At 42.1% G+C, this 27,742-nt stretch overlaps 1 protein-coding gene across 1 annotated transcript in view; it reads left to right on the top strand.

The window, feature by feature from the left end:
* Positions 1-27,742, top strand: part of ptprfa (protein tyrosine phosphatase receptor type Fa) — a 347,360-nt gene that overhangs the window by 234,616 nt on the left and 85,002 nt on the right. The window contains 6 exon segments of the mRNA XM_071202945.1: positions 1,306-1,575; positions 2,950-3,531; positions 10,862-10,998; positions 12,054-12,198; positions 16,739-17,044; positions 23,080-23,273. Of these exon segments, the coding sequence (XP_071059046.1) occupies positions 1,306-1,575; positions 2,950-3,531; positions 10,862-10,998; positions 12,054-12,198; positions 16,739-17,044; positions 23,080-23,273 (1,634 nt within the window).

Raw genomic sequence — 27,742 nt, 5'->3', positions numbered from 1 at the left:
CTACTTCTACATCTGATTTTATTTCTGAAGTACACACAGTGATAGTACTCTTCCCTCTCTGTGGTTCAACCAAGATCAAACCTCAAGAAAAGCCTCTGATCCGCAGTGTAAGCGCCTCACACCCACACCACCAGCCCGCAGCTTATATTACACTCTGTGAGTCAGATTTTCATGACTCTGTGCTCGCCTAAGTCAAGAGAGCTTCACTGTTGCAACAAGGCCAACTGCAAATTTAACGACACGCAATACTGTTACACTAATTCAGATGCAGTGTAATGAAATCCCAGCTCTTAGGCCGGGGGAGATTTCTATGGAAGTGAGCTCACAATAGGGGAGGATTATTCAGTATCCTCTACAGCCTTAGCATCAGGATGCGATGGGAGTTCTCCACACAGGCAGCACAGAAGACTCAGGGTTCATTGTAATCCCTGCAGCGCAGCAGGAAACCCCAGATACTCCAGAGAAATCACACGCCTTAGGCACAGGCTCTCAATTTCCTCCATCTCCAAGTCAACCCTAATTTATATGTATTGGAGAAAAGTTGGCGTATAATAGGTAATGCCATATGAGCATCATGGGGCTCCAAGGGGCAAACTAATGTGTGTTAGTTCCAGACTGTAAAGCGTTCCAGCACAATGCCTTACACTGGTGAGACCAAGAAGCTTCTGAATGACATTTAAGGGGAATTTATAGGAATATTTAATTATATTATTATGGTTAGAAACATGTCTAACAAAAACTGCAATATATACTATATTTTATACCTCTTCTGAATGGGCACACTTAAAGGGGGTCATGACATCTTCTGTTATAAAGGGTGATGAATGATTCAGAATAATGCCAATGCTATGTACGTGCGTGTCAGTCCTGGGCTGGGACTGGCAGGTACGTTGTAGTAGCGCCGTTTGGCCACTACAAAAAGATTGCTTCAACCGGCGCACATCTCTGAATAACCTGAGGTAGCCTAGTTATACTGTTCTTGTGTTATAGGGCTTTAGAACAAAAACACTTATAGTATTTCCAATATAACATGTTAGCCAAATAACTAGTTTAAAACCTGCCTGTATCCAGTTTAATAAAGACTTTTGATAGCAGGAGAAGAATTCAGAGCCTAACAACCTTAATTCTGTATAAAATAGTCTAAACCTAACTTAAGAGCATGATGGGACAGTACAGCTGTTATTCAGTTCTAACGCACTGGTGCACAGTAAAATCTAGGCCAGTGATTCATGACGTCTGCCAGTGGTCCCGTGACCCCCCCCCTCCTCAGTATCCTGTCTAACTCCCCCTCTCTACCTCCTGCAGTTCGCCGTGTACCTCCCCGTTTCTCCATCCCCCCCACCAATCACGAGGTGATGCCCGGCGGCAGCGTCAATCTCACCTGCGTTGCGGTCGGTGCCCCCATGCCTTTCGTCAAGTGGGTGAGCGGCGAGGTGGAGCTGACCCGGGAGGAGGAGATGCCGATTGGCCGAAACGTGCTGGAGCTCACCAACATCCGCCAGTCTGCAAACTACACCTGTGTGGCCATCTCCTCCCTGGGCATGATCGAGACCACCGCCCAGATCATTGTCAAAGGTCAGAAACCTGGATCAGTATCTAAATGTCTGAATTATTCTGTGATGACAAATTCAGCGCTTTGTATTTGATTGTATTTGTTTATCACGTGCCTATTACGAGATGATTTTTGTGCTTGGTAATGCATCGTTTAATGTATTGGTACTGTTTTAAAGAGGTCCACGAACTAAGCAATTTCACTGAGCCCTAGTTGTATGGAAGTCCAGGAATGCCAGTGTCAATATGAAATTATTTACAATTTGTAAGTTAATTTCCAAAAAGTATCAAATGCTTTATCACTAGCTTTCCACTGCTTCTCACTGTACAATGCGATTGAAAACTCTGACAAATGTTGGACCTTCGACCTAAGATAATTTTTTCTCAAATTAATGTTCTAGCAATTCTTCAAATGAAATATTGTGCACATTGGAAAGGTTTATCCCTGCAGAGGGTTTTAGTGCGTAATAAGCCTGGGCAAATGTTGAGTCACCATCAGCTAGGGATAGACGGAGGGGGTGAAGTGGGTCTGGTGCCTGGGTGCTGTACCCCTTGTACAAAAAGGAGGGTCCAAAATGATTTGACGTTAGTCCAAGCCTCCAAGTGAACACTACATGTAATCATTACTCAGACTTACTTCTCTTAATTCTCACAAAACAACGATAGTAGGGTTGAGATGCCAATTTAACCTTGACATATAAATTGGGGTGTTTTTTGTTGTTGCCTAAACAGAGAAAACATTTTAAAAATGTCGTCATTCTTTTATTTACTTTCACTTTGCCTGGATAGGTACACATCTGACATTATCTAAAGTAGGCTTATAACATAGACATGCATTTTCTGGTTACCCTGTTAAGTACATAGTATATCTTATTATATTTTATAAGGTTAAAAAAGCCACTTAATATTTAGCCTTTTAAAAAACGTTTTGTTATATGTTAAATACTCTAATGTCCATGATTGTTTAACCTTATGTTCTTTTCAATTGTGCACACAAATACTGTTATCCAAGAGCATACATTTTTTAAACTGTGTCCACAATTTATGAACTTCTGTGCATGAACTGTAATTGGATTTGCTCCAAGACACCTGAGGGCTCCATATGAAAATAACAAATAGTTTAGCTCTATCTTGTAAAAATTCAGGACAGTATCTCTTCTGTGTACATGCATTAAAAATGTGAACTTGTGATGAACTCCAGCTGTGGTTATGTAGACTACAGATGGGTTCAGGCCTGCGTGGCTGCATAACACAAACATAACACCGGCCCTGTGCCGATGAGGAGAGGCTTCTGAATGATAATGAACCCAGCCTGTTTTGTGGAGCAGCTCCATGCCCACAGAGCTTCAGCAGTTGTTCCTTCAGATATCTGACAGTTTTTTCTCTGCTCTTTAACAGCTCTGCCCAGGCCACCCACCTCCCTCATTGTGACAGAAACCACGGCCACCAGTGTCACCCTCACCTGGGACTCTGGCAACCCAGAACCAGTATCCTACTATGTGATCCAGTACCGTGCCAAAGTGTCCGACAACGGCTTCCAGGAAGTAGACGGGGTAGCCACGACTCGATATAGCATTGGCGGCCTCAGCCCATTCTCGGAATATGAGTTTCGTGTCATGGCCGTCAACAACGTCGGGCGGGGGCCTCCCAGTGGAATTGTAGACACCCGTACAAGCGAGCAGGCCCCTTCATCCTCTCCTCTTCACATCCAGGCGCGCATGCTGAGCTCCAGCACCATGCTGGTTCAATGGGAATCTCCAGAAGAGCCCAACGGACAAATCCGAGGCTACCGGGTTTACTACAGCTCGGAGCACGACGCCCCCCTCAGTGCCTGGCAGAAACACAACACAGACGACAGCATGCTCACCACCATCTCAGGTCTCACCGCTGATATCACCTACAGCCTGAGGGTGCTGGGCTTCACCTCTGTGGGAGACGGGCCTCCCTCTGAAGTTCTGCAGATCAAGACCCAGCAGGGAGGTGAGAACACGCTGGGTATGGCAGTGCCAAGATATGGCACAAAACACTCATACTTTAACACTGCATTTCACACAGCAGGGTGCCACTGGGTCAGAATTGTGCTAGGTTGTTTTGTAGCGACAGAGGTAGAGCCAGGAAGTGAACATATTTTTGATAATTTACTTCTAGCAAATGCACATTTTTTAACACTCAATTATTCACAATGTTGTTTTTATTTATTCTTGGCTACTTAGATGCAGTGGAGATGATTGTGAACACATATATATGTTACCAACTTAAAAAGCTATGAAGGCAAGGCACACAAAGACTTTCCCTTTACATCTGCAGCAGGCAGAGCGGTCGCTTGTCGTCATATCTATGTCCACTCATACATGTGAAGTAGTTCTTGTATTCCTCTCCTTGAGCTCTGGTTAGGTTTCCTTCCATTCCTGAGACACTTGTCTGTCTTTTCAGCCCTTAGGTTCAAGGTTCTTTATTGTCAAACTAACATAGCTACAGAGTAAGTATATCATTGACAATCTTAGGTTACAGGCTTCACCAACAATGCAACACAATAATACAGATAAGCAGACAATATTAAAGTATATTATATTAAAAGTAATACAAAACACAGCACTGTTTAATGCTAGTGTGAGTGGAAAAGTGACACAATCAAATAATAATATAATAAATATACTCATTATGTGTGCTAAACACACTTGCTTTTTGACTGTGCTGTTGATATAAACAACAGCTCAACATGCAATGTTTGAAGGAAAGTAAGTGCTAATCAGTTTTATAATAAATAAAAATAATTAGGCGACAGCATGTCATTATGGTAAGACTGCTACTCAAAAGTAATCAATTATCCCATTTTGCATCCTCTAGGATTTTTGTATTGGTTGTTACACTTCAAACTAATTATTTTATATTGAAATCCATCCATGTTATTTTGTTGTCGATTGATGATGGAATAATACCTGTAAAAAGAGTTTTAAATAATGATGAGTTAATGTACTAGGAAACAACAACACAATCAGCAGCATGGCATAAGCAACAGTCTACAGCTAACAGTCATTGGAGGCAAAATGCTGTGGCAGCCTCTAATGACACCTCCATTAAGGAAATGGATTCGGGAATTGCCGTACCTCCAGTCCCTACAGACGCTCAAACTGTTGTAGAGTTTTGTCTTTTAGATTGATGCTTGGCTGTTTGCATCAAGCCACACAGTGACTTAAATGTGTGTCAGAGCAAGGGACATAAGCAGAAACATTAAGTCACAGTTAATTGGGATAAATTAGGTCACACTGATTTCCCCCATATCACCTGGAAAATTAATACAAAGCAGAAGTGTAATGTGAGACATCAGTCCATCAGACAGTTACAGTACCAGCTGAGATGAACACAGTGGGTAATATCTGCAAGGATACTGAGGAGCATACAGTTCAAGGTTCAAGGTTTTTATTGTCATACGAAGATAGCTACAGTGTAGTTATGACGATGAAAATCTTAGGTCACAGGCTCCTCCAACAGAGCCACACAATAACACAGATAACAGAAATATAGTGCAAGTAAATAGTAAATACAAAAATAGTTTGAAATAGTGCAATAAGAGTCTATATGCAAGTTATTGGAATATGATATGATGAATATGATATTAGAGAAATAGATACATAATTACTAAGTAGCAGATGAATGTTATGGATGTTGTTTCAACAGTTCAGGTGTTTAACAGTCTTATTGCCTGTGGGATGAAACTGTCTCTGAGTCTGGTGGTTTTAGTCCTGATGCTGCGGTAGTGCCTGCCAAACGGCAGCAGACAGAACAGTTTGTGGCCGGGGTGATGGGGGTCTTTTGTAATCCTGAGGGCTTTCTTCCTGAGCCGCAGGGAGTAAAGGTCCTCCATGGATGGCAGTTCCGTCCTGGTGATGTTCTGTGCCGTTTTCACCACCCTTTGTAAAGCCGGGCGGTGCAGCTGCCGTACCAGGCCGTGATGCAGCCAGTCAGGATGCTCTCTATGGTGCACCTGTAGAAGTTGCAGAGTATCCTGGAGTCCATGTTGAACCTCCTCAGCCTGCGGAGGAAGAAGAGCCGCTGTCGAGCTTTTTTGGTGATGGTGGTAGTGTAAAGAGTCTAGGGCTGCACGATTTGGGGAAATAATCTAATTGCGATTTTTCTGACAGATATTGCGATTCGATTTGCGATATTCGTTTTTAAGCGACCCAATGGAAGTGTATTGTAAAATGCGGCCATATCTCCGGCTAGGAAGGTCGCATCAACATGCTCCTGTCTCTAGCACTCCCGCAGCCCGAGCTACGAGTGAACTAACTAAACTTAAATGAAACTTCCATTGGGTTGCTTTAAAGTCAAGCTTCATTTAACCTCTTAAGCCCTGAGCCTATTGTTCAGGTTTCAGGCTCGAAAATGCCACTAACACAACAAAGACTATATCTTCACTTCTAAAAGGGGTAAATTAATAATCTTTTCTTTCAAAGCAAGGTTACATCTGTGAGTTGGATGTAGAAGTGTCAGAATCAATATAGATGTTTCTATTTTAAAGTAAATTAAGATGGAACACAGTAAAAACATGTAAATTCTAATGTCCGCCTAAAAAAAACCCATTACTTATAGTGAAAACCACCCTTGAATGATGGGCTAGTAGAATAAAAGCTTTAGGAATCCAAACTATAACATATAATAAGTACCCTGTATCAAGATTTATGCAAAACAAGTGAAATGTGACCTTTTTAGAGAGGTTTAGAAAAATAAAGTCCAAGCGGACTCACCTCTGGGTAATTTGGGAACCATCAGTTCCATTTGAACTTTTTCACTGTAAAAATCATTTTATTACTTTGAATTATCACTATAGGTATTCATTCCATCCAAATACAACTGTTGTGAAAAAAAAAAAAACAAAAAAAAAACATAGGCCTACTCTGTTATCCTCTGAGCCTCTGAATTAGCCCAGAGCGAAAAATGCTAACCTATTACTGCACCGAAAATCACTCCTAGCTCCCTTATTACTTATCCTAGCTGCACATCCAACATATCGTTTATGATCGTAAAGACACAGAATCTAACGGTGCCCACCTCAACACTGAAAGATACAAACTCGCGACGTTATCAACAAAAACGTACATAAAAACAAGTGGCGCTAGCGCTAATGCGCTAGGCTAACATGGCTCACCTTCCTCTTTGTCTTGTCTAAACTGGTCTTCAATGGCATTACAACGATAAAAACGATGATGTAGTTAATTCATAGGTTAATATCCAATGTGACTGTGTCCCCTTTGAAATGTTCTGATAATCTATAAGCAATAAAACTGCAATTCCGTTATCTGCTGTCCGCTCTGTGCTCCATTCACTCTGGGTCCTGCAATTCCTTCTTCCTTACGTAGTAAACAATAAGTAAAGTCTCCTGCGTAATGTACTTAAGCTGGCTGGCATTCTTTATACTTTACGCAGTACCATATCTCTGGAACCCATTGGTCGATTTGGGTGATTTACACCTTTTTCTTAACCATTACATCCAATAGAATCGATGGGCAGTTTCCAAATCCACATAAACATTACCATTGCGGACGTAATAGAGAAGCAAACGAAACATATCTGAAAGTACAAGCCTGGACGGCAAAACTTTATACCCAGTATATTGCCATAAATATGATGATGGATTATCACCAGTAAATATTTCTACGTGACACAAAGACATTGGATTAACCTTGAGCGGCGTTTTTATTCCGTTGAACACAACTTTTGATCACAAATCAAAAAAGGTAAGACGTAATTATTGTAATATTTTTGAAACCGGATGTTGTTTACTTTCTCTTTTCTGGCTGATAGCTCCAGGAATTCGAGGTCGTACAGTCATTACATGTGTGGAATCTGTGGAGTCTCAGCTTTAAATCGTATATCTTGTTTGTGCAGTTAAGATAGTAATAAGGGCATTTCTACCGTGAGTTCTGTGTAAAAAAGCGTTAGCATTAGTTAGCATTTTTTTGCTCAATGCTAATTCAAAGGCTTGGTATTACTCTTGTGTTTGTGTTAGCTAACAATTGTTCTTATTGTCAGTTAGCGGAGTTTATTACCTTTAAAAGGGTATGAAACATTAATAGTTTCATAAATGTTAAGAAGCCCTGAGACATAGTCTCGTAAAAAAACGGTGGGAGGGGTCCACTGGGAGGACCTTCGGGCTTAAGAGGTTAAAGATTCACCCTGTAATAGAAACATGTGATGGAGCATTACTAACCTGACTCAGATGGTTTGTTTCACCAAACCATCGAGGAAAGCTCCATTGGAAGCCATTTGAAAAGGGCAGGCACTTTCAAAAATACTTGACCTTCTATCATGGGCCACTTCTGATTGGTTAACAATGGCTTGTTAACATGTGCAGCACAGCACTTCTGATTGGTGTGGATGACTGACACACAAGAAGAAAAAATCGCTTTGTGACGAAAAGGGAGCTGAGCCAGAAGGCAAAGCTCTCTGTCTACCGGGCCATTTTCGTTCCTACCCTCACCTATGGTCATGAAGGATGGGTCATGACCGAAAGAACGAGATTGCGGATACAAGCGGCCGAGATGGGTTTTCTCCGCAGGGTGGCTGGTGTCTCCCTTAGGGATAAGGTGAGAAGTTCGGTCATCAGGGAGGGACTCGGAGTTGAGCCGCTCCTCCTTCGCGTCAAAAGGAGCCAGTTGAGGTGGTTCGGGCACCTAGTTAGGATGCCACCTGGGCGCCTCCCTAGGGAGGTGTTCCAGGCACGTCCAGCTGGGAAGAGACCAAGGGGTAGACCTAGGACCAGGTGGAGGGATTATATCTCTTCGCTGGCCTGGGAGCGCCTTGGGATCCCTCAGTCAGAGCTGGTTGATGTCGCCAGGGAAAAGAAAGTTTGGGGCTCTCCGCTGGAACTGCTACCCCCGCGACCCGACCACGGATAAGCGGGAGAAGATGGATGGATGGATGGATGGATCATTTCAAATTTCGATTTAAAATCGATTAATCGTTCAGCCCTAGAAGAGTCCGTGTCAGGTCCTCAGTGATGTGGAGACCAAGGAACCTGAAGCTGCTGACTCTCTCCACCGCAGTCCCATTGATGGGGGCGTGTCCCTCTCTCTGCTGCTTCCTGTAATCCAGCTCCTTTGTTTTGCTGACGTTGAGATGGAGGTTGTTATCCTGGCACCAAGATGTCAGGTTTTCAACCTCCTCTCTGTACGCCGTCTCATCGCCGTCTGTGATCTAGCCGATGACGGTCGTGTCGTCAGCAAACTTCACGATGGTGTTGGAGCTGTGTGTGGCCACGCTGTCTTGTGTGAACAGGGAGTAGAGGAGAGGGCTGAGCATGCAGCCTTGAGGGGCTCCGGTATTGAGGATCAGGGTGGAGGATGTGATATTTCCCACCCGCACTGCCTGGGGTCTGCCCGTCAGGAAGTTCAGGATCCAGTCACAGAGGGCGCTGTTGAGGCCGAACTGTAATCAATGAACAGCATTCTCACATTATGTGTTCCTCTGGTCCAGGTGTGAGAGGGCAGTGTGGATGGTGAGGGCTATGACGTTGTCTGTGGACCTGTTTGCTCTGTAGGCAAACTGCAGGGGGTCCAGAGAGTCAGGGAGGGAGGAGGCGATGAATGATTTGACTAACCTCTCAAAGCACTTCATAATGATGGAGGTGAGTGCTACTGGGCGGTAGTCATTGAGGCTGGTGACTTTTTGGGGACAGGAACGATGGTGGAGTGTTTTAAACATGTGGGGACTACAGACTGCAGCAGCAGGGACCTGTTGAAGATGTCTGTGAACACCTCTGCCAGCTGAACTGCACACACCCTGAGAACACGGCCAGGGATGCCATCAGGTCCAGGAGCCTTGTGTGGGTTAACCTTTTTAAAGGATTTACACACATCACGTGCAAAAAACTGTTCAGCTCATCTGGGAGAGATGCGCACGCAGACACTCCCGCAGCACCCCCCGCTGCTCCTTTGTAGTCATTGTTCTTAGTCCCGCCCACATGTTCCGGGTGTTACAGCCTCTGAAGTCAGCCTCCACTATTTCTCTGTATTGTCCCTTTGCGCTGCTGATAGCTCTCCGGAGTTCATATCTAGTATTCCTGTACTCCTCCAAATATCCAGCTCTGTGCGCGTGTGTCTAATATTGAGTTTTCACACACTTTATCCTGAAGTGAACTGAAAATAGAATAATAATAACATTTCATTCGCAGAGAGCCTGTTTTTCAATGCTTTTCTTAGCTTACTGTGACTAGAAGAAGAAGACAGAGCTGCAGGAGATTAAACCACCCAAATACAGCTGACCCACTTTATTTATTTTTGGAATAGAGTTCAGCACCCTTGTAGGCCGACATGAATCATTTGGACGTATAATAAAGTCTAGTAACTTGTATCATACTGTGAAGGATTGTTTCTGTTGTTTTATCAGCACATTACTGTTATTAATGTCACATTTTTCTCAAGTCATGTCATCTATTTTGAGACTGTCTATTACATCATATCACCAGAAGCTTTGGAACTTTAAAAGCAACTCATACACTAAAATGTGTTCAAGCATTTGTACTTTTTAACAAAAGGAGGGTTGGAACAGAGCCAAGTGCTATCCACACTGATCCTGGAGCTGTAGATCCATCCTCTATTAAAGGGGCCCTGTTGTGATTTTTGGGGGTTTCCCGTTACCTGTCGTGTATTCTATAGGTCTGTGTGCATGTAAATGGTCTGCAAAGGCTAAAATCCCAAAGTTCCCTCCAGAGGGAGTTTCTCTCCAACACACTCCCCCCCTGCCTGAAACGCCTCCATTGTAGTCCATGTTTACTTTTGTGACATAGTGACATCACTCAAATCTGGCTGCGATGAAGGTATTTTCCACCTATTTTCAAAGATGACAAATATTAAGGATAGTGATTGCAAAACTTTAATTTAATTTCTCAGAAGCACAGGAGAGAAAAAACACGTTTGCCTCTCAGGGCTCCTGCTGACAATTGTGAGTAAAATGAATCTGAATCACCTAAGAGCATTTGAAGGTGATTCCGTCCTTTAAACCTCTTCAGCTTAGTTTCTCTTCTGAATACTGATGAGTATTGGCATTTCTCTGTGGCCGACCTCCCTCTTTCGTTCCACATTCACTGAGGGTTCTTACATCTAGTCCTACAATCATTCTTTTTTTGGGGGAGTTTGGGCCTAAGGACAGAGGATGTACAGTCTGTAATGTCCGCTGAGAGAAATGTGTAATTTGCGATGTTGGGCTGTATAAATGACATTTGCCTTGAGTTTGATTGTGTATCTCCACCATGTACTGTCTCGTTCTCAGTTCCTATCTTTAAGCATCTTCGTGTCTTTGTTTCTTCCTCCAGTTCCCTCTCAGCCGTCTGGTTTTGAGGCTGAGGCCGAGCTGGACTCTCGCATCATGCTGTCCTGGCTGTGGCCGGTCCAGGAGCCAATCGTCAGCTTTGAACTTCTGTACTGGGAGGAGAGCAACCCTCGGGACAAGGTCACTACCACCTTTAAACTCTTTACGCTTAAAGAAATGGATGCATTTTAAGTCTGTGATTATTGTTATTCTTTAAATTATTATTATTATTAAATGATACGTTTCACAGAGGATTTCCATTTATTTTTATTTATTATATTGCTATTTGTCAAAACGCATTATTTTGTTGTATTTGACGACACACCTTTTTGCTCCTTTTTCATTGGTTGTTACAACTTGTGTCCTTGTGAATGATTATAGGGAAGATTAGCCTTTTTATGTACAGTAGCAACCAGTACTGGTAAATGTAGTCAATATAATTAATTCCTCATTACATTCTATAACTTTAACTTGCTTGTGGAGCCCTCCCTGCTGCAATACCTACATACTGTACCGACATCAGGATGCATTGTACAAGACACTAAGGCCTGGCAATATTATTTGCTCGGCTAATTCAGCAGTGCCTCAGCCTCTCTATACAGCTACAGTATACTCTAAATTATCTTATAATGTGTCCGTGCCCCCATGGCAACCCAGATTCAGAGAGTCAAAATCAAAGCTGAAACTGCATGTAGTTGTAGTTGTAGTTGCATGTAGTCCACCTTCCTTACCGTCTAGTGTCATAACGGAACTAGATAAAGGGAGCACGGATTGCAGTCAATTTCGCACGACCGACAACATTTACCATAACAACTGAAAGGACATACAACAACAGGTGGCACATTCTCCAATGAAGCATTATCTCATTGTATGTGTCATGAATGAGAATTGTATCTGTATCTCCAAAGACAACATCCTTACTACAAGCATCAGTGCCTTCTCTCATCTGACTTATTTTAAGAAAGCACATGATAGGATGTTGGTATTTTGATTGTGTTCACTTCATACTGAATTCAGGGATTGTCAAATAAAAACCCAGATAATAATAATAATTATCACAATTATGACAATGGTCACAAATAACAAAAACAGTCACATAAAAAACTGTCAACATCCGATAATTAAAAGGGTTGGGGTGGCGGTCACTTGTGTATATAGCTTTGCTTAATGATCTCATGGTTGAATTGTCTCCACAGCGTCATGCCACCTTTGGCCCAGCCGGCTCCTACGCAGTGGAAGGTCTGAAGGCAGACACACTCTACATGTTCTCCCTGGCAGCAAAGTCTGTGATGGGTTTAGGAGTGTTTACTCAGCCCATTGAGGCCCGGACCGCCCAATCCAGTAAGTTATAAAGCCTTTCAATGTCACCTTCACACATGTAAGTCAAAAATAAAACATGACTCACTGTTGCCTTTCAATTTTGGTACATTCTATGATCCAACTATCTACTAATTACAAATGAACTATGAGCTGTCAACGTGAAGTCATATCCACTGACAGGTAAGTGATGTTGGACTGTAGTGTGTGAAGCAGCATCTGACTCTACCATGTGTGAGTTCAACTGCAAAGGTAAAACATGAAAGGTCAGCATTTAAGTGAAAGATGTTCCTTCTCGGTGACTGTCCAAAAAGTTCAATCCAGCCCTACATTTTGAAACTGTGAAGTATAAGTGGAGTTTTTGTTCTGTTTTTATTAGAGCCGGGACTCGATTAAAAAAAGTAATCTAATTAATTAGAGGCTTTGTAATTAATTAATCGAAATTAATCGCATTTTTAATCAAATATACATATTTGACCTGAGAACAGTGAGAAGCCATTTTCACATGGATTTTACTCCAAGTGGTCTACAGTCGAGTGCAATCCAGTGAGCCAGGGAGCTGGTTATTTTCTCAGACGTGGACTTACTAATCCTGGCCCTGAAACCAGTCATCTGGTTGAGTGTGGGTTGGATCAGGGTGTGGTTCCTTGCACTCGGAGTCGGGCTAACGTCCACGCTAGCTGCTACATGCTTTGTATTTAGGTGATACTTTAGGCTTGATGTGCTGCGGTGATATGCAAATTCTTTTTTGCATAATTTGCACACAACCGTGCTCTTATCGACGCTTCCCTCCGTCCGTTTTTTTTAAAACAAAATGTCCCATCCACGGGGCCGACCAAAGCGGTCTCATCAGCTTGTTCGTTCATGTTTGACTATTGTTCACCGTGGTTTGTTGTTGTTTGAAGTCCCATGCTGAAGTCATGAACGTTAGTTGGTGCTCCAGTATAATCGGTACGCCTGAAACTCATCCAGTGAGAAATGTTCCGCTGTGCAAAAATAAGTGCGATTAAAGTGCGATTAAAATGCGTTAATTTTTTTAACGCGTTAATTTTTGTGTAATTAATTAATCTTAATTAACGCGTTAAAGTCCCGGCCCTAGTTTTTATTCTAATACCTTTTGTCTTTTACAAGTCAAATATCAGAGTAGAATAAAAAGTGAATTGCTAGATCAAATCATATCAGTCCCCCTGACGCTTGAGCTACAAAAACAAAGCCCATAGTCGTCATTGGTGCCAGTTTTCTCCGAATCCACAGGGTGCGTATGGACAAGACATTCTGTGAAAAAGCAAGAAGGCAATGGGTGTTATTAGAAGAACGCTATAAACATGCAACTTCTCATGTCTTGGGAGGAAATGTAAACTTGAACGCCTCTATAGGACTCCTATGTGTAGTTACGTAACATAATGACATCACTACGTAACACTTGCGCTTAATTGGGCTCCTTTAATTTTATTTAATTGTTTTTTCCAGCATGTGTTGCCTGTATATAGTTATGGATTGATTACATTAGCAACGTTCTGTATGTCTACTTTTGAATACACACAAATCATATGAAAACATGCATTACTTTGTTGAAGTTGGAACCAGAGAAGTAACTGTAATGGAGAGCTACTCAACAGAATATTGAATGCAATGAATCTAAATGTATACATGGACATGTTTGAAAGACACGTTAGAGATTTTGGGACGTTTCCTGTCATTGTTCCATGTCATCCTTCTAAAAAAAGTGTAAGTAGAGATTAGCTTTTGTCCAGAGCTTTTTCACACCGACTCCCACCTGAATAAAGCAGAACCTCCCCTCCTAAACCAGCACAAGACGGGCTATGAAAAGGCCCTTTCAAGCCTAATGTAATTACAAGTTAAGTATTAATTATGTAAAGGCTTTTTTCCGCGTGTCCATCATGCTTGATGTTGCTGAACATGCAACTCAATTACAAAGTTCAAGCACCAAGCCAACAGAAGAAAAGGACATTTTGAAGAGTCTTTCTGTCAGGCTAAGTCCATTATTTCACCCGAAGTACTGTATCACTCATAGACACACTACTATTGCTTGATAGATTTATATTTGTTTCAGTTTTCTGTTGCCTTAGAATAACAAATCACCAGGCGTTGCACATTGCACATTTGGACACATTGTCTAATAAAGCCACTGGGTGGACACATGCAGCATGTTATGATGTAAGACCTAGAAAACACAAACAGATGGCTTCACAGAGAGAAAGCTTTTATCACGACCGCCATGTTGCTTCAAAACGACAATTTGTCATGTGAAGCATTGCGTAGTGTGCCGAGGTGCAGGAATTGGATCACTGTTCCCACACTGACACTAATACTCTTACATACCTTTAATTCTTCTTGACATATCTCGCATTGGATCTCTACCTCATAGCGTGCTGGGATATGACCCTGCGGTATTTATGGCAGCTCCCAGAAGGGATCTAAGCCTTTACTCCAGTTTTACCTGTCAGGAGTGAACACCCAGCACCGACAGTCACACTGCAAACAGAACACTTTGATTTCCAGTCATCGTCTGGGAGCCAAACCCATCGTGGCAGGGAACTTGACCCCTGACCTTTACTGTCACGTACTGCTTGTTTAAATCTGGAACCTGTCACATTATAATTCTATAAATTGACATCAGAGGATATACACACAAAGAAATTATCTCATGGGCTCCTGTTTTGGAGCAACGGCAGGCGACTGTCACAATACAACACGTTACTGTTGTTAAAGTGAGATAACTCACACACAGGCATTTTCATTTTAAATGTTGGAAGTGTTAGAAAATTGTCCGACTCCATGCCGATAATTCTGAAATCATGGTATAATTGGAGGAAAAAACCTAGTAGTAGTATTTTAAACTTGAGGATTTGTCAAGATTATGATTATCATTGTGATTAACATGGATACCACCAATTCAAATGAAATATGTTGGAAAAGGAACATCAGTCTTTGGTTGAACTACTTCCTATACATTCTTATTTAAATCAGGAGAGATTTCCAGTTGTTGTTGCGATAAACATATGTATTGCCGTATGTGCAAAGGGCAAGACATATTAAACGTTGGCGATTAGACCCCATCAGGCTGTGACGTATTTAAGGGGGGGAGGCCGACAAGCGAAGGTGAAACCTCTAAACACTGGTGGTGGTGAGGAGCTGCACGGAGTGATGAAGGGTGCTTGACTGGGCCCTGGATCTAATGAACTGGCGGTGAAGGGGGGGCTGCATCGAGTCGCCTGAAATATCAGCTGACAGGGGAGAAGAGAGCAAGTTTGCAGGATGCGCTTTGATTGGCTTATGGGAGATGGGACTGGTCTGATTGGTTTAGCTGAGGGAGTGATACGTCCATGCTTATGGAAAGAAAGGGAGAGAGAGAGAGGATTTGTGAATCGGGGTGTACGAGACAGTCTTCCTGAAAGACTGCGCTACGTTTCATTAGAACAATGCCCAATTCTGTCCATAATCACAGTTTTCTGGATTGGAAAATTCAAGCGTATCATCCCATCAGTTTCCACCAAACTCTAAAAGAGATATTTGCTTAAAATGTTTTTGCTTTGGTGTGGTACAGACATTTTTGTGAGATCATGAGGCGGTCTTGTTTATTTGTACTAATGGTAATTTTCAAAACTCTGTTTATGTGCGTCTTTATTCAGCACATGCACACGTGTAGGTATGTTTGAGGGATTGCCAGCTGTTAGAACAAGGCAGCGTCCAACACTGTTCAGCAGCCACAGAGGCAGGAGAAGAGTCCCTGTGCCATCCCTCCCACCAGCCCCACATGCATCCCTACTGTTGCTTTGCTGTTGTATTTGGTTGAGATATGTGCATGTTTATCATTGTGCACACATGCATTCATCTACAGTGCCCTTGTATTGCTGTGCAGTTGGTGTGTCGTCACACTGCTATGCTTCTATGTCTGTGTGTTGTGCATCATTGTGAAGTGATACCCGTGTTTCTGTCATGCCCTCTGGACTGTGAAGATGTTTTGTAGAAGACCATGAAAACAAAAACTAATATGTTATGTGCATTATTGGGTTCACTTTATGACAAGAATTCACCTCATTGTTAAGAAAAATCGTATAAATTAACCATTTGGTTTCAACCAAGCTCGATTAGATGACGTATTATCAATTTGGTTTGTTGAAAAGGTGATACTGCTTAAATTACAATATTGAAGGAATTTGTTTAATATCAATTGAATCTTCTTTTCTAACTCTTGAATCCAAGTTGAGTTTATAGTTTAACTGCATAATACATTTTAGTCAAATTTCATTAATATTTTATGATTCAAATGTCAACAATTCACTGCAGTTTTCTCTAAAACATAATGGTAAAATAAATTGAAACCATGAACCAATGGTTGGGAAATCACCTCTATTTCTGTAACATATAACCACATTATCTCTGCAGTCCAGAAGGTCAGTCGTTCTGTCTTCCATTATCCACCCTATTTGACCATCCTCCTCCTCCTCCTCCTCCTCCTCCTCCTCCTCCTCCTCCTCCTCCTCCTCCTCCTCCTCCTCCTCCTCCTCCTCCTCCTCCTCCTCCTCCTCCCTCCCATCAGCCCCCTCAGCCCCACCCCAGGAGGTACGCTTGCTCAGCCTCAGCTCCACCAGCATCAAGGTGAGTTGGGTGGCTCCGCCCACAGACAGACACCACGGAGAGATAGTGAGGTACTCCCTGAGCTACCAGGCTCTGACAGGGGAGGACCTGAGCCTCCACCAGGTGTCATGGATCGGTGCTGATGTCACCAGCTACCTGCTGGAGGACCTGCTGAAGTGGACTGAGTATTTGGTGTGGCTGAAGGCTCACACTGACGCTGGGCCCGGCCCGGAGAGCTCCGCTGCCCGCATCAGAACCATGGAAGATGGTGAGGTCGTAGAGTAGACACAAACCTCTCCAATACACTATCTGCTCCTCTCTTGCAGCAAAGTCTCACAAACTCTCACTAAATGTGTGACACTCTAAAAGGAAAATCAGGATACCAATACTTTCGCTGTGAAGTATGCAACTCCCTAAGGCCCCAAGACCCTTCACCCTCTCTGGTATAATGGTCGGAACATGCAACTCTAAACAACTAACCAACTGAAAATATTACAAAAAATATAAAGCAGGTTCTGCAATATGTCCTCTCTCGCAGCCTGTCTGATTAAGACAATGAAACATGTTGTTCTTATGTGGGAAAGATTTGGTTTATATAATTAAGTTTAGACTAGTTTTTCCAAACAGTACCAGTTTTATAACCTGAGTTGTAACACTCATCTTATAAACAGTTACCATGGCATCTGAACCAGTGATTCAAGACATTCCCATCCCAATACATGTGTTATTAGCTACAAGCAGTGGTTGCTAGAGCCTTATAAATGCTAAAATAAAAAAGTTGTGAGTTTTGAGGATTAGGTTTGACCAGTCAGGAGGAATGAGAGAGTCCGTACATTCAGCATTTCTCAAGAGGCTTTCATCCATTTCCACAATGATCGTTTACAGATATGTGTGCTATTTGCATTGAATGTTGGTCTTGGACATAAATCACATGAATGCAATTCAATTAGTTTCCAGGGATAACTGTTCAATGTTATTTATGTAGTCTAAATTAATAAGAACGTTGATATCTGACACTTTTCCTTGGTAATTGAAATTGTTAATCTAGTATTCAATTTATTCCAAGGGAACATTTTCGGATGTGTAAATTCTAATAAATTAAGAATATTTAAGGTACCTACATTTACAAATTATCTCTGGGAATTAAAAACGTAATAAATTCCTATTAGATTCATATTTAGCACGCAATTTACCTCAAGTAACATTCAGTGCAATTGCAGGAAGTTGTGTTGTGAAGGGAAAAGAGGTTAATATGGAGGATCTGTACCGCAGCTATGCTACCAAAGCTCTAAAAAGGTAGTTTCAGCTACCAACATTTAATAAAATAAAATATAATAAAATGTTGACCTTGACCTTTCCAAAATCAAATAGTATGGCCAGTTTATTTTCTTGCTATACTCTAAATCAAATCAAAGTTTATTTATAAAGCACATTTAAAAGTGATTTTTGGTCAGGCCAAAGTGCTGTACATGTAATAAATACTACAATCACTTAAAAACACATTACTACATTCATAATAAAAGACAATAAATGACAACAGATATATAGAAAACACAGGGAAAAGTCAGGAGTCGTGCTCCGCTCTGACTGAAAGGCCAGGGAGAAGAAATGTGTTTTAAGCGTAGATTTTGTTTGTCTGCTTTGTGAGACTTTGCTGCTGTTATCTTCTGCATGCCTCTCTGTGCTGCCGGGCCTTCCCCTCTCTCCTGTCTGGAGAGTTGCCTAAGTGTTAACATGACATGCCTTTTCTCTGTTCTAAGTCTGAATGGCCACCGAGACTCAGGCCCCATTTACACGGGAACGCAAACGAACCGATTCGATATCAAAAAAGTATTCCGTTCACACGGATACGGCTCAAACATGTCCCTTCACACGAGACCGCTGTAGTACATATGCCGGGCCTGTAAGTGGCGCTGTACTTCCGCCACAAAATACACCAAAAGCAGCGAAGAAGACCCCTCCCCCCCCCGAGCATGGTTGCCATGGTTGCCCTTCTGTTTATTCTCCGCGGTGGATTTAGCAACATGTAGTTCATGTAGTTCTCCATGTCCACTTGTTGCTGATGATTGTGGTAGAGGAGCTGTAGATATTGCACTAACATCTGTAGCATGGTCAGTAGCTCCTGCAGTAGCTACTGACCATGCTACAGCAGTGAGCAGGAGAGGCGGGGCTATGGCTTCATCGTTATCAGGAAATGATTGTATAGCGTAAAACTGTCACTGCTGGAGACAATTAGAAGCCCAACGAGCACAGATATATGACACCTTTCAACAAATCCTTTCATTCACCTTTTTGTGAGCGCACAATTGGCCACATCATGACCAATGAGAGTAATTTGCTCTTTTCTGGAGCCACTAGACAAAATCGAAGTATATATTGAGGACGTTGAAACAATTTGTATCCATGTTAGGCTCAGAAATTGCAGTTTTGAGTCCCCTTGAACTTTAAAATCGACCCAAAATGTCATCACAATCAGCCCACGGGGAGTATACATATGTCAGTTTCTGGTTAAAAACTGCCATTCTTGATCCGGAACATGTCTGAAATTGATTCAACATCCTCAGTAACCTCCAAACTTGTCCCAATCGGCCAAGCCATTTTTAAATAGTTTATGCATAGGCTATAGTGCTAATTAATACTAATTGATGCCACTTATGATAAAAGTGCAAATTGCCCAACATATGCAAGTCAGCATCCAGGCGTTTCTAAGTGCTGGGGACCCGTACGATCCATTTCTAACATTAAACATCGGGGTACTCAACATTTCCGGGTTTGCAATAGGACTCTATGAGCTGGCAAATAGACTAGAACAAGTTGGGAGGTCTAGAAAGTATAATGTGAAAGCTCCCCTCTGTTGAAGCTCACAGTCCGGACCAGCTGAGGTCTCTTTGACAAATGAACTCCAGCTCTTCCTTTGACATCTTCCCGACTCCCTCCCTTAATATCCTCTTAATCATATCAGTCCACCAATGTCTGGATTTATTTGATGGCCTCTTGCTCTTATTGTGTTTGAATTGGGAGGCTGTGGCGCAGTGGATTGTGCGTTGGTGTTCGGATCAGGGGAGCACAGGTTCAAACCCCACTGCAGTCAGCATGTCGTTGTGTCCCTGGGCAAGACACTTCACCCCAAATTGCTCCTGTGGGGATTTCCCACAGTATTGAGTATGTAAGTCGCTTTGGATAAAAGCGTCTAACAAGTAATCCAATCCACTTTATTTATATAGCACAGTTTAAAAACAGAGGGTTTGCCAAAGTGCTTCACAATGAACATAACATTATAATAAAATATAATATTACACGAATAGATAAAAAAAGCACACATAAGAATAAATACAAGGCACATAAAGGCTATGGACAGACAGTGAAAGCATACAAACAGGTATGACATAGCTCAGACTGACTGGTAAGCGAGGGAAAATAGGTGGGTTTTTAGGCGGGACTTAAAAGCTTCAAGTAACATGTAATGTAATGTCTGTGACTCAAAGGCAATTATGAGATTAGAAAGTGCAGAGAGTGGTGTGTATGTGTGTACTGTTGTGACTTGTCTGCTCTCTGTTTATTGAATTGTTGGAATGATTGATACTATCTGAATTAGTTAATAGTCTTTTTCCGAGCGGTGCTGAGTTAATCTTATGATCACAGAGACAGATGTAAATAGAGTTTCCTTCCCCACTCCGAGGCACTGTGGAAGTCAGTGGTGATTGCCAAAGTAGAGAAGAAGCCTGCTTGCAAGTTCACAGGGATATTATTGCATTTAAAATGCATTCAATAATTATTTTGGAGCTCAAAGACATGCGTTTTTGTGAGAAATGCTGCGTAAAAACACTGTAATTTATATATTTTATCATTTTCTTTCTATTTTATTTTAAAGAATCTGTGTTTTGTTATGATTCTTATTTAATTAGTCAGATTTAGCTGCTGCCAGGTGTATTATTGTTTCTTAAGACAGTGCCAGGCTAGCTGTTTCCAGTGAGACTAACCTTTTCCTGACCCCAGCGCTGTAAACACATGTGACACGTCTCATGATATTCATACATATTTTCCCATCTCCAATTTAAAAAGAAAAGTTGTATTTCCCAAATGTTGAGCTATTCATACATATAACCACAAACATAAAGGTATGCAATTCAAATAATGTTTCTAGAATGGCATTGCACGTCTAGTGGCTTTCATTTGTTAGCTTAAAAATGTTAAGCCTCCTCTCTAAATTTGTATAACCCAAATTCATCCCTTTTTTATAATAACATGAAATGTACCCAACTGCGTTTCAGTAACCTGGTTTACTCTTAATCTACATTAGGTTACCTTCAAAAACGCATGTATGACATCACCCTTTCTTTGTTCAATGCCTTATGACTTGACCTCAGAATGTGTGTATTATAAAAACAGATGTGAGCAGTGATAGGAGAATGGTTTCCTTCCTCAATCCAAAGCACTAAGCCTCTCCACCTGCTGTCCTCCTCTCTCCATCTTTATTCCCTTTCACAGCCTTTTCTGCACACCTACTGAATTGTAATCTCTCACTCTTTTCATCTCTCTGCACCCGGTTTGACTTTGAGCTCTGAGCACTGACTGGGTTTCTCCAGCATCTGTCCGTTCTCCCCACTAGCTGTAGCTGCTTTTTTCTGTGCTCTGCCCAAAAGTTCTCCTTTCAGCTCTGTGCTGACAATATCTTTACACATTCTCATTTCGCTCTCTGGGACATACATCATCTTACAGCCTCTCGCTGTCATCGACACCCATTATAGCAAAAATTGGATAATTCTCGTGTAATTTGTACAGAAAGTGGTAAAATCACCAAATTAGGTAAGGGTTAGGGGTTGTAACCAGTCGTTAGTCATTTGTTATGGAACTAGCGAAATGTAAAGAACCCCTAGAAGCAGCTTTTATTTACTTGTTACTATACTATATTCAAAGATTAGTTTAGTCTAATGCTAGACAATTGTTTTGCTGTTCTTCCACACCATACAGGATGTGGCTTTGTATTTGTAAAGCAGGGTTAGGGCTACGGTTAGCATTAGCCTCTAGTAGTCTGTTATTGAATTAGCAATGTGGCTACAGCAGCCCAGAACACCCAGGAGCTGCTTATATTTCCTGGTTACTACTGACTTCAAAGAGGTGTTTAGTCTGCTGTTTTTACTCACACAGTTATTTTGTTCTTCTTTCACACTTCACAGTATGTGTGTTTGTATAACAGAAATGTATTGACGTTTTCTCTCCAAAGCCTTGAGCTTGATTGTGGAAGCTTGCTCCTACTATTTGAGGTTAAGCGATTGTAATTAGTCCAAAGCAGAAAGTGCTGACACAGTGTTCCAGAGCTTTCCTTTGCCTGCTGTGCTGGCTGAGCTGGCTGAGCTGTTTTCACACTTTTCTCCCCATGTCTTTATCTCTTGGTGCAGTGCATTTTAACTCTTCCTTTGGTCTTCTTGTCTGTCTTGACTTCCATTCATCTTGGCACGACCTCATCTCCTCCTTTTTATTGAAGTCACATGTATATTCGTTTGCGCCTCCCTCTGAAGCTGACCAAGCAATACAGAGGAATCTTCATGAGCTAATTTCCAATATTCTATGAAGAAGGATAACCCCTTCTCCCAGTATCCTCTTGTGGCAACATGTGACAAGCTTTGATGTGTATAACCTGCAAAGATAGCTAGCAACCTTCATATTAACTTCTAACTCCTCCAGGGCTGTTCCTATCTCATCCGTTCAGGAGAATATGAGCGAAAGCTAACCACAACTTCAAATCGGTCCACACCTCTTTCACATACACATTACCTTTACATGCACAATTGTGTACACTACTACATACTTTATGTTTCCAGGGACATATTTTCTCCAGGATTACCATCAACGTGTTAAATACCTGGTTAACTTTATTCTGGATGGAGAGACAGAGTAGTTCATAGCAGCAAGTAGTTGGATTGAATGATATATGCGTGAAACAAAGGACCACACCGCTCTTACATATTTGTTCTATGTAGGAGGATAAAATAAGGATCCTCAAACAACTGACATGTCCTTCTCCATAGTTATTCTATAATGTTATTATCATGTTATAAGAAACTGTTGTGTAAGCTATTTCTCTATTAAACACAGGTTTCAACCGCCATTCAATTATCAAACAGATAGTCAATAAGATCATAATCAGGGCACAACACTTTGGACATTGTTGTAAAAACGTGTTTTGGAGCATTCGCTTGGACAACCAACTATAAATGAATGAGAGTTGTAAAACTAGATACTTAACTTTCATTGTTCCCTGAAGACTGTTAAGTTGAAGTTGTGTGCTGTGTTGTGCTGCAGTGCCTGGAGCTCCCCCCAGGAAGGTGGAGGCAGATGCCCTCAACTCAACCGCCATCAGAGTGACCTGGAAGCCCCCCCTATCTGTGAAGCAGCATGGCCAGATCAGAGGCTACCAGCTGGTCTACTCCAGGCTGGTGAACGGGGAGCCTCACGGACAGCCGCTCATCATGGACATCTCACTTCCTGATGCCCAGGTACGGTCACTCTAAAGACAACATCCCATGTGTTGTTCCTTTAAGTTGGCAGGAACATGGCACCAAAGATGCTGATTCACTCATGGGCGTTGACTTTATTTATTACTGTGCACAGTTTTATTTGTTAGAAACAGAAGTGAGTGTTCTTTGCTCTCTTTTCCCTGGTCATTGCCTACAGGCTATATACAGGCTGCTCTACATACCCTTTGATTTGTGAAGGGACCTAGGGCTGTGTGCAGCCTTAGAGACAGATTTGTATACGTCTTAGGAATTAAAAAATGCACTGCCACATCTGGGAGGATGGGGACGACACTTCTGGGGGTAGAGTCGACCAATTGGAAGGTGCCCTTGGAAACCCTTGCGGTAATTGTGACCTTGGGCAGGATACTCAACTCTACATTTTTCCCGATAGCATGTCCAACAGTGTGAGAATGTTGGTTTCCCTGAGCAGGCGGCACCTTGTTTGGCAATCTTTGCTTCTTTTTGAATGTGTGTGAGTTGGTGAATGCTCACGTATAAGTGTAAAAGTGCTTTAAGGGGAAAAGTACTTTACAAATGCAGTCCATTTATCATTTATTCTGAATTAGTAGCTGTAATCCAAGCCCTGCTCTAGGAACGTTGCACTTCACATGAAAGGAGGCATTCCTTATCTTGGTATTACAATTTACATGAAGTTAGACCCCCAGCTGTACAATGCTTTGCTTGGATCCATCTATTTCTCATAATGCTGAAGATGTTTGCGTAGATCATATTAACCACAGTGGTCAGCAACTGCTCAAAGTGCCTACAGTGGGTTTTAGAAAAAGATATATATTGTCAACCATGCGGCTTATGGCTGCTCATGTCCATGTTGCTAAAGTACATGGATCCAACAAACCTAGAAATCGTTGAATATGAAATATTTGACCAAAGAAGAAACCAGGTAGGCTACATGTTGGTTTCACGTGGATACAAAACAATTCCATTGATAAGGCGGTTAGCTGCAGCAGTATTTCCATTGTTTGCAACAAATACTTCTACTCAACTACATTTTGGAGGGCATTTTTCTTATGCTTTACTCACATGTATTCAACACTCAGTTCTATTTTACATATCAAAAGCACATGATATATGATAGATACAGTAGTTTCAGTAAATTGTTAATACAATGTCTCTGAATTGTCAAATAACAACATCTAAATGTCCCTACAAGTGAGGAATAAAAACAGAAGGATTTATTACTAAACAATAATTGAATACTATCAAAAGAGCCATTCTGCATACTTAGATCTTTTACTTTTGTCAATTGAAATACACTTGGCTCATAATGCTTTATAATTCTACTTACCTTTAATTTTAGGACGTTTACTTGTTGTGGAGTATTCTAAGAGTGAAGTATTTCTACTTTCTAAGTAAAGGCACGTCTTCCAGTACTTGTACGTCTATTGAAGCAGGAGTCAAAGGGTGGATGTTTCTAAGCACTCAGAGAGGTGGTGTTCAGGGGCCTCATTTATAAAGGGATATACGCTAAAAAAAAATGGCATACGCCAGTTTCTACGCAATGTTTGCGATTTATAAAATACTAACTTGACGGGAAAACGTGCGGTCCTCCACGCAAACTCTAACCCATGCGTATGCACTAAGCACAAAAACGGGACAGACGAGAAACTGCGATACCGTTGGCAGAAGGAAGAATGGAGAGAAATATGTGGATATAATACCATAAATAAAATGTTACCACTCATTTGTCATATGAAGAATTCATTTTCAAACATTGATTAAAGCCAATCTTAAAATGATTAAACAAACGCCTGTTTGAGACTCCTCAGTCACACAAAAACAACTTGGAGAAATAAATAAATACGGATATGATATTTAAAACCACCTTGAATATGTTGTGTTAATGTTATGAAATGTTTTCTCATAAATGATGCGGTTTTGCATTTCTATAGGTTGTACGAGCATGGTTTTATATACTACCATGTTTAATAATGTTTTATGCCGTTTGCTAAGACTTGATAAGTCGCTCATAAAACACAGGAGGTATGGAAACTAAGAACACCAGATGTGGTAAATTGTACAGCTAATATAACACAACACAAAGTTGCATTTCCTTTAACTGGTGGATATAGAGTTGCTGCAGTGGAGACGCTGCGCACAGCTGATCGACAGCTGGGACACAAACCACCAAATACGAAAACATAATTCAGATCCAGTCGTCATGACTACACTCCGGAGGGATTCCCCGATCATTTCTTACAGTCTCTCATCAAGGGGGTGTCTCCTGTCCCCGGTACAAACACACTGCCTGAGGAAGCTTGCTATGTGTATTTTTTTTGTCATTAACCTTTTTCGGACCACTTATTTATTTATTTTGGTGACGATCCGACCTCCATGCTGCTACTCTGGTTCAAACGGCATCCACCAAACAATATGATTTATCTCGACCTCCCCAAAAGAACCAAAATCTGACACGGTGTGAGATGTCTTTTTTAACTGTTCCGTCGTCATTTCCTGCGATCTTCTTCATGCAGTCAGTCAGAATGAATGAATGGGCGTTTCTTTGACTATTTATAGGCAAATATGGGCGTTACGTGAAGCCCGCAAAAGTTTCACCGCATTTCGAGTCGATTGTGATTTATAAAGGGAAACCAGCGTAGGAAGTGCTGTACGCACTTTCCTTTACTTTGAATTTCTACTACGTAAGCAACCTTCCCACGTGAATCCTACGCACGGCGTTATAAATGAGGCCGCAGGTCCTTTCCTCTCAGCTTGTTTTGGTTCCAGGAGGAGCGTCTCACCTGATTTCATTTTAAGCAACATTCCTGTCTTATCTGTGCAAGGCAGGGGGCCTGATAGAGGGCCAGCATCTCACAACACATCTACAACTTCTCTCTCTTCATTCACACACACTCACCACTCACACACACACACACACACACACACACACACACACACACACACACACACGTTCGCTCAGGGGACTTTCCTGTAAGGAACTGTCTTCCAGGCTCATCTGTGATAAGTTTAGTCTTTCCCCCTGGCGTCAGTGACGGTGATGAAATTCAACACATAGTTTGGGAAGTGACTTCACAAACAAAGTCCTCTACACACACGCACGCACACGCACACACACACACACACACACACACACACACACACACACACACACACACACAGTGACCTGGCTTGAGAAGAACTTACAAACCCATTTCAACTTAACAAAATGCAAGTCTGTTTATCCCTCCAACATCATTACAGCGAACTATCAGAATAATTTTCTAATCCATTTCATCTGTCATAAATTCCGTTCTATTGGTGGAAGCGTCAGCCAATCAAATCCCGTTTATTCAAATCTGCCAGTACAAGCGCTAGCCAATCAAACCGCGTGTATGCTGGGAGAGACACACTATTCATTTCCTCATATTCCAAAAAATGGAGGAGAAATTAATCATAGCGGTAGGGAATCACCCGGTCTTGTACGATCAGTCCCTCTTCACCTACCGGGATACAAACCGGAGGAGCCAGGCATGGAGGGAGGTGGCAGAGATAGTGGGTGAAACTGGTAGGTTTTCGCCTGTTTGGGGAGTTTATATCCAGTTTACTTCGTGAACTGTATGTCGGGGGCGGGAGATTCATGTGATTCGTTGTTGGTCGCGTTGCTCGCGAGAACTCCCCAAGCTTCAGACACGCCCACCGCCAAGCTGTGTGGACGAGCCGTGACGGCCCGTCCACACTACAGCGTCGACAGCATCGACAGCTTCAATCTGCCCATTCACTTTGAATGGGGTGACGTCACGTTGCCTCGCTTTTTCGCCGAACTGAATTGTGGGTAGCATAGCGGTCCGTCTCCGCCGGAGTAGCCAGCGCCAGCCATTTCGGAAAATCTGACAGCTCAAGCCGTAGCCAATCAAACCGCGTCTAAGCTGGGAGAGATATCCCGCCGTTCATTTCTATATTTCAAAAAAAGATGGAGAAACTAATTATCGCCGTAGCAAATCACCCTGTTTTGTATGACCAGACCCTCTTCACCTACCGGGATACAAACCGGAGGAACCAGGCATGGAGGGAGGTGGCAGAGACAGTGGGTGAAACTGGTAGGTTTTCGCCTGTTTGGGGAGTTTATATATATATATATATATTGCTCCCATAAAATCCCCGGGGGTTTTTGCTTTGTATGTCGGGGGCGGGAGATTCATGTGATTGGTTGTTGCTCGCGTTGCTTGAATAAAATCCCCAAGCTACAGACACGCCCAGCTCCAAGCTTTTTTTGAAGCTGTAGTGCGGACGCTCCGTTACGTCCACACACAGTCTCTGCCACCTCCCTCCATGCCTGGTTCCTCCGGTTTGTATCCCGTTAATAGTTCTGGTCGTAAAGAACCGGGTGATTTGCTACCGTAATTTCTCGTTTGGAATATGAGGAAATGAACTGCGGTCTGGTTCTCCCTGCTTACACGCGGTTTGATTGGCTAGCGCTTCTACTGTCAGAT

This window comes from Pseudochaenichthys georgianus, chromosome 4 (assembly GCF_902827115.2).
Source record: "Pseudochaenichthys georgianus chromosome 4, fPseGeo1.2, whole genome shotgun sequence".
NCBI lineage: Eukaryota > Metazoa > Chordata > Actinopteri > Perciformes > Channichthyidae > Pseudochaenichthys > Pseudochaenichthys georgianus.
This window is presented reverse-complemented; position numbering and strand designations above follow the sequence as displayed.